This window comes from Tupaia chinensis, unplaced genomic scaffold (genome assembly GCF_000334495.1).
Source record: "Tupaia chinensis unplaced genomic scaffold, TupChi_1.0 Scaffold000423_1, whole genome shotgun sequence".
NCBI lineage: Eukaryota > Metazoa > Chordata > Mammalia > Scandentia > Tupaiidae > Tupaia > Tupaia belangeri.
This window is the reverse complement of record NW_006159928.1, coordinates 5,519,243-5,527,272: the sequence shown is the minus strand read 5'-3', so window position 1 is coordinate 5,527,272 and position 8,030 is coordinate 5,519,243. Positions and strand designations below refer to the sequence as shown.

At 43.1% G+C, this 8,030-nt stretch overlaps 1 protein-coding gene across 1 annotated transcript in view; it reads right to left on the bottom strand.

Moving 5' to 3' along the window:
* The window catches only part of MRPL42 (mitochondrial ribosomal protein L42), a 24,446-nt gene extending 19,239 nt beyond the window's left edge, over positions 1 to 5,207 (bottom strand). Inside the window, exons 1-2 of the mRNA XM_006154835.3 lie at positions 5,116 to 5,207; positions 2,446 to 2,610 (exon numbers count right to left, since the gene is read on the bottom strand). Of these exons, the coding sequence (XP_006154897.1) occupies positions 2,446 to 2,515 (70 nt within the window). The 5' untranslated portion in view covers positions 2,516 to 2,610; positions 5,116 to 5,207. The remainder of the gene's footprint in view (positions 1 to 2,445; positions 2,611 to 5,115) is intronic.
* Between the last annotated feature and the right edge of the window lie 2,823 nt (positions 5,208 to 8,030).

The following is an 8,030-nucleotide window of genomic DNA, read 5'->3' as shown; positions in this document are numbered from 1 at the left end:
CGCAGTCCCTCCTCCTCCATCCTCCTCTCGGGATCTTGGGCACGCACGCACATGCGCCCGGCGTGAGTTTTAAGCCACCGGGTCCGGGACGCGAACCGCAGTCGACTACATGGGAGTCCTGCGACATAGCCATTATGCTAACTGCTGGTTCCTGTCAGAGCTCTTATTGACTCAATATGGAATACTGGGTATGTTTTTGAGGGCCAGAAGGCTCTTCACCTTCATACAGAAGGTACTATCACATGGACTACCAAATTCAAAGTTATTATAAGGATCAAATGAAGGACCAGCAGTTGGTATAGTGGTTAAGGTGCTGGACTCCCACATGGCTGACCATGGTTCGAGCCCCGCACACAGCACCTTCAAACTCCTATGGAATGCGTGCGCACATGTTCCCAAAATCCCCAGAGGAGAAGGGATTCAAGCATGGCCACCTCCTTTGAGGAGTGATTTCTCATCCCTCCTGTCTCTGTCTTTCTCCAGTGAGCACACACACTCTTTGGCAAAACCCCTCCCCCCAAATATGTAAGGCTACTCAGTCACAGTAACAAGTGACACAGCAGTAATGCCACCACACTACAATGCTGGAGCCATATGGATCTAGGTTCAATTCTCAAGTCAACCTATACATGCTGGACATGCCACCCTCCCTGGCTCTGGAAAGACTCAGGGGAGGATAAGGATGTGAGAATCTGTAGAGGGTGCTTATCTGTCTGTCTGTCTCTCTCATGAAATAAATAAGTAAACTATAAGAAAAAGGCAGAAATTACATTTCATTTATTTTAAGTGACTAGTTCCATAAGAAAAAAAAATACTAAGAGAATATGCCAAAACATTAACAATGATTATTTTTGGAAGGTAAGACTACAAATTTACCCTCTACTTACAAATGTTAAGATCTACTTAGAAAATAATAAGTAATATGTGGGGGTCAGCAGGTGATACAGTGGGTAAGGCACCGGACACTCACATAGTTAAAGTGATTTGAGTTCTGGACTCAGCAGTTTGACACTCACACAGGGTGCATATACATGAACCTGAAAATGCCCAAAATCCTGAGAGGAGAATGGAAGAGGGACCATGGTATGGCCATCTTCCCTGGGGGATGATTTCTTGCTTTCAGTCTGTCTCTCCAGTGAGCACCCATGTTGTATAGCAAAAATCTCTAAAAAGGCAAAAAAGTAGTATGTGTAAATGCACTAAGTATAAATCTTCCAAATAACAGAGGGTTAACCATTTCCAGTCCCTCATTCCCCCACTCTAACAGATAACTATGAGTTGATCTAGAACATATCTTCTACTCTGAATTTAAGCATAATCATATATATATATATATATATACATATATATATATATAGTGGATCGTCTTTTTTTTTTTCTTTTTCTTTTAAATATTAGAGGGCACATGCATATATGAAGAGCAGGGGAAGAAAGCACCTCCTCCAAAGGGACCTGGTTACTCTGCAATCCTTCTTCCAAGTCTCCATCCTGTCTGGATCCTGCGCATCTATGCATGTCTGCCATGTTTTTCAAGCTGCTGGGGTCAGACTCCAAATCTGCAGGCCACTTGGGATCTAGCTTCCTCTGCATAGTGCTAACCACTGGGCTACAGGGCCAGTTCAGATTACCTTTCTTAACACACAGTCACACTATAAATATGTTCTTTGACATGTTTCTTAAAACCTTGGTAATGATTGGGACAAGCAGTTAGCGTAATGGCTACATCACTGGACTCCCACGTAGTCCACCGTGGTTCGCGTCCCGGACCCAGTGGCTTAAAACTCACGCAAGGCGCGTGTGCGTGCATGCCCAAGATCCCAAGAGGAGAATGGAGGAGAAGGGATTGCGGCGTGGCCATCTCCCCTGGGGGGTGATTTCTCACTTTCTGTCTCTCTGTCTCTCTCTGCCTCTCTGGCGAGCGCAGGTGCCCTATAGCAAAAACCTCTCAAAAAAAAAAAAAAAACATTGATAATGGCTGTATGATATGCCTAATTAAGATGTAGCATAGCTTACCCATTTCCCTCTCAATGAAATTTAGATTCTTTCCTCTTTTCCATGATGGCAAACAGTCCTTCAAGTAACAGGCACATACACTAGCTAAACACTTTTCATTTTTCTATCTTTGGAAAAGTTTGAAACTCTTTAAACATTAGGCCAGCCGGTAGCTTAGTGAATAAGGCAGTTGGATCCCAAACAGCAGACGGCATGATTCTAGTCCTCAACTTGTCAGCTTGTAAAATATGCCAGAAGTATGCGCATGTGTTCCCAAATTCCCAACAGGAGAATGAAGGAAAAGAGAATGCCGCGAGGCCATGCCTCCTGGGGAATGCTTTCTCACGTTCTCTTTATCTCTCTCTCTGTGTATCTCTCCAGGAAGTGCATATGCCCTGCAGCATTTTTTTTAAACATTAAAAAGACAAACAAACAAACAAACAAAAAACTCACTTTGGCTTGGAAGGAAATGTTTCAAGATGGTTGTCTTTGATATTACACATTTCATTGCTGCTACTGCCATGGTGAATCAAGAGGCTTCTTAGGTGGCACAAAAAAAAGTTGTTCCGAAGAGAAATTGCTTTTAAAATCTGCTTTTAGACAAACTACTTTTCAACCCTATTTAAGAGAGAAAGAAAAATCCGCATAAACTTAAATGGCATGGTATATTAAGCACTACAAGAACAAGACACAATTCACCACCTAGGACTACAGTCACTTGAAGTGAGGCTTTTAAACTTTTCATTTATACAAAATTTAACAACAGGACTAAGAGCAACATCAAAAGCTAAGAAATCCCAGAACTATGTGCCTTGTCATTTCTCTTCAGTGCAAACTTCTCAGCACCCAGTACAGTCCTTGCTACTTAATGAGTATTCAGCAAGTCTATAATTGCTCATAGAGAGTCAGTCACACCTGGTACAGAGAGCATCTATTCTCATAATGCTACTTTGTCTGTATTCAGCCTCCCAGCTACCATACACAAGAGCTTATTACATCACTTACAGTAGTGCTGTTTTAGAGTAAAAGAAATATTAAACAAGAAGGCCTTACTTTGGCCTCTAAAATACTTACTTAGAAAATCCTATTACCGTCCCAATGTCCCAGATAAAATTCCACCACCTTATATGTGTACGGGTTGAGTGGCCCTAATCCGAAAATCCAAAATGCCCAAAATCCATAATCTTTTTTTTTTCCCCATAGGGTCCATGTGCTCACCAGAGAAAGATAGCAAGGGACATTGAGAGGGAAAAAGAAATCACCACCCCCAGAGAGGAAGGCCATGCTGCAATCCCTTCTCCTCCATTCTCCACTCAGGATTTTGGGCACACATGCACACTCCTCCCCCAGCGTGATCTTCAAGCCTCTGGGTTAGGGACTTGAACTGTGGTCAGCCATATGGGAGTCCAGAGCCTTATCTACCATGCTTCCTCCTAGCCACATAATCTTTTCAGTGTCCATGTGACACCACATGTGTAATGGACTCAGGGTGGCAAATAGCGTGGTGGTTAGAGGTGTTGGATTCCCACATGGTCAACTGCAGTTTGAGTCCTGGACCTGATGGCTTGCCTTTTTACTTCCCTTTCTCTCTCTGACTCTCTCTAGTCAAATTAAAATAATAATAATCAATGGAATTAAATACATAAATGAACTCTTTAAAAAAAATTTTCACCCTTAAACTCACATGGTGAGTTGCAGTCAAAATGCTGCAATATGCCAGCTCCATTAAGCTGCTGCATCGAGAGCCAGATCCCACATGGCGAATTAAAGTTCAAAATTCCAGACCCAGCAGCTAGAAAGAGACACCAGGCACCTGTGTGTGCATGCCCCAAATCCTGATGGGGTGGACAAATGTAGAAATGATCATGCCCCATTGGGGGATGCTTTCTCTTTCTCTTTCTCCCTTTTTGGCACGCATACTGTCTTTTGGGTAAAATTACCATCACGCTATGTGTATAAGTTGTAGGTGAAACATAAATGAGTATCATGTTTATACATGGGTCTGATTTCTAAGATATCTCATTACATACATTTAAATATACCCAAATCTGAAAAAATCCAAAATTCCAAACACTTGTGGTCCCGAGCATTTGGTATAAGGGATACCCAACCTGTAACATGTTTTTACCTTTCCAAGGTGTCGACACTACTTCATCATTTTACTCTAGTATTAACCATGTGAGGTATCTTTAGTTCCCTTCACTTTGCTTATCTTTAGAGTTATGGAGACACTAAAGTACAAAATGTAAAAGACTTGCTTCCAACAACTTTAGTGTTAGTCACTTACAAACAGGGTAACCCTTGGCAAATTGTTAAAAGACCCTATTTCTTCAATGATAGAATGGGCTGTTGTGAATAAATGACATATATGTTATGCCACTTGTCTTTAATCAATCTCAATGACTATTCCAGCTCTTACCCAAATAATGATGAAGGGGAGGTAAGACACAGGTCTCTCACTTGCTAGACTCTAAACTATGCAGACCAATTCCTTGCTCTACAATTTACCACCCGTTTTTACATATATTAAATGCTCCGACTTGAACAGTGTATAAAATCGGCATCTTCACCGCACAGACTTAAGCACAAAAGGTGAGAGAGGTCACATGATTTACTTGTCCCCCTAATCCACCTCTATATAGGTGACATGGACAGGATGGGGGGAGGGCAAAATTATGTCTTCTGACGATGAGTCCATGAACAAAACATTGGGGGGACATTAGGTCCCCTCTATCCAAGGTCCAGAAACATGCACGCCCATATGGGGGTCAGATCATTCTAGGGAGAGACTTTCAGAGTGTAAATACCGGAATTCAACCTAAAAGCAAAACTACAGAGACTCAGAGGGTCGGTGGTTTGAGGAACAGGCTACCAGGAGCACAGGAACTAGCAGCTGGAGACAGATCCGGACGACTTCGACCTGGAGAGGTACCCAGAATCACAGGCTCCATCAGCTCCTCCGGCGTGTGCCCACGCGGACCGTCTGCAGGGCGGAAGGAGCTGGGCAATCCCGGAGCCTCGCCCAGCCAGGAGCGTTGGGCAGGAGACCACGACACCTGGAAAAACGTTCGGGGCCTGCCTGCTTCTAGGGGTTCTTCGACTAGAGAAGAGGGCATCGGTTACCTTGACAGGTCGTCACGGCGAGCCCGCCATCTTGTCCCAATCCGGGTCCTGCAAGACGCTGCCTCCACCCCCACCCCCGGTGCGTCCTCTAGTCCGCGGGGCACTCTGGGAAATGTAGTCTCCGCGGGAAAACGGCCCGGGTGTGGAGCGAGAATAGGGCTCTTCTTAAAGGGCTCTCGCCTTTAATTACAGCTACCTGGCCACACTGCTTTCCGAGGTGCCCAGAGAAGCAAAATCAGTGCCCCACCCACACGTCCCTAGAAAGAAAACGATGCGACTTAAAAAAAGTTATGTTAATATTCGGAGAAATGCTATATTGCTCGAGGTTTGCCTGGGAAGGGCATTCCAGAAAAGCCCAGAAGTGTGTGTGTGTGTGTGACACACACACACACACACACGTGGTGGAGGGATAGGACTTTGACGTTTGGATCAGTCTGTAGAAGCTCGAGAAGCTGAGCAACCTGGCCACACCGCTTTCCGAGGTGCCCAGAGAAGCTCGGGAAGCCCTCCAAGCTGAAAAACCCCATCGGGTTCTCATAACTGCTTCCTGTCAATTGTGGGTGGAAGACAATGTGCAGAATCCTAGACGCTGCCTATCTTAGGAGGGAGAAAAGACTCCGGGACCTTTGCATGTTCTTTTCTTAAGGTTGGCAAAACTTTCTCTCCTTTTTCCCTTTTTTAAATTATATTTTTAATTTAATTTTTATTTATTATTATCACTATTATTTCCCTTCTAATTTGTTATAGGGCACATGTGCTCACCAGAGACAGAGAGAGGGGGTGAGGGGAAGCCTCCAGGTCTGGGACTCAAAGGATGGTTGGCCATGTAGGAGTCCAGCATCTCAACTACCACCACCTGCTGGTCCCCCTCCTCTTTTTTTCATGACCATTGCCTCATTTTATGCATGTATTACTTAAATATCTCAGAAAGGAGCACACTTTAAAATCAACAATCCCTTCACTGAAGGAAGATAAAGGAAGCTTTATCTCATGGCTTCTTTTACTTTCTTTCAGAACATTTATCATTATCTGCCATCATGTGTCATTTGGTTGCTTGTTTAATGTGTGTCTCTTATACTGCAATACAAGCTCCACCAAGACAGATGGATGTACCTATCTTATTTTATACAGTGTACAAATCCAATACCTACAACAGTGCTAGGTCTCCACGAAGTGTTTGTTGAATGAATAAAATGATTAAATACCACTGCAAATATCCAAGATAGTAGATGAGTAATTGCTAAAGCAGCACTTTAGCCTGGAAATTACCTTCCCCCATGTTTGCAGAATGTTGCATTTTTGTACATTTTCCTGAGAAAGGATCCATAGCTTTTGCTGTGTAATCAAAGGAGTCTTTCAATCCCTTAAAAAGTGCAGGACTTAAAAAGTAAGTCTCCTCATTTCCCACAGAACATTAGGGACCTAATGTTTGCTTAGGTGGAAATCCACATAGAGGATCTATCTCTGGCCTTAACTTTCTTCTTTTTTTTCTTTTAAATTATTATTTATTTAATTTTATTTATTCATTCATTTATTTTAATTTGACCAGAGAGAGACACAGAGAGAGAGACAGAGAGAGAGAGGGAAAGGGAGAAAGGAAGCCGCCAGGTCTAGGACTCAAACCGAGGCCAACCATGTGGGAGTGTCCAACACCTTAACCACCACGCCACCTGCTGGTCCCATTTGGCCTTTCCTTTCTTATCCATCCTTCAACGCCACTCTGTGATGCCCTTCTGGATTCTGCCATGGGAAGGGATGAAGAAGGGAACGAGATTTGAATGAATAATCAACTGGTCTTGTTGAATATCCACTGTACAAAATGGAAGGATGAATCAAAGATGATTCCAGAGGTCAAGTCTTAATGCCTGTGAGCAGAGAGAAAGGACCTGTGCCTAACAGGGAGACCTCACTTAGTGGGTCAGGGAAGGTCTCACAAAGCTGAAACCAGAATAGAAACCAATCACGGGGGTGGAAAAGAGGAGAAAACAGATTTAGGTGAGGGAATAAGTTTAACAGTGCCTTCACTTGATGGAAATAGTCTACCATAAAGATTAGGGCGAACAGCATGGCAGAGAATAGCAGATGATAAGGTGGTTAAAAGCTAGGTCACGTTGGGGTTTGTAGGCCTTAAAGGTGTATCAGGTATAAGTGATAACATGGAATTAGGACATAAGCCATACATATACATTTTATTTCAAGTGTAATGGGAGCTGCTTGAGAGTTTTACACAAAAAAAACAAATATTTATGTATTTTAAAGTTTACACTGGCTGCCCAGTGAGGAGTGATTGGGAGAGTAGCAAGACTAGAAGTGGGTGTGATGAAGAGGCTATTGCAGTACTACAGTCAACAGATGATGGTGACAGTGTGCTGGAGGGTGGTGACAGCGTAGATGGCAAGAAGGAAAGAGTCCAGATATATTTCAAAAGTATTAAGAGACATGATGACTGAACTTACTGAGGGATTGACAGGATGCAGAAGTTGCGAATAAGGAAGACACTTCCAGTGATGTTTATGACTAGCTTGGTACTATCCACGAAATAGGGAAGACTGGAAGAAGAGTGGGTTTGAGTGCTCAGATAAGGGTGGAAATGAACTCTTCCCTTGGAGAATTGTTGGGTTTCAGTTATAAAATGGGGCAGATCGTTGAAGAACTGTGTTTGGAGAGTAGAGGTTTTTCTAGATATAAATTAAAAGCCATGGTAGGAGACTAGGTGGTGGTGTGGTGGTTGAGGTGCTGGACTCCCACATGGCTGACTGTGGTTTGAGTCCCAGACCTGGCAGCTTGCTTTCTCACTTTCTCTTCCTCTCTCTCTGTCTCTCTCTGGTCAAATAAGAAAATAATAATAAAAACAAATAAAATTATAAAATTCTAAAACAATTAAAAATCCATGGGAATGTTGATTCCACATAGGG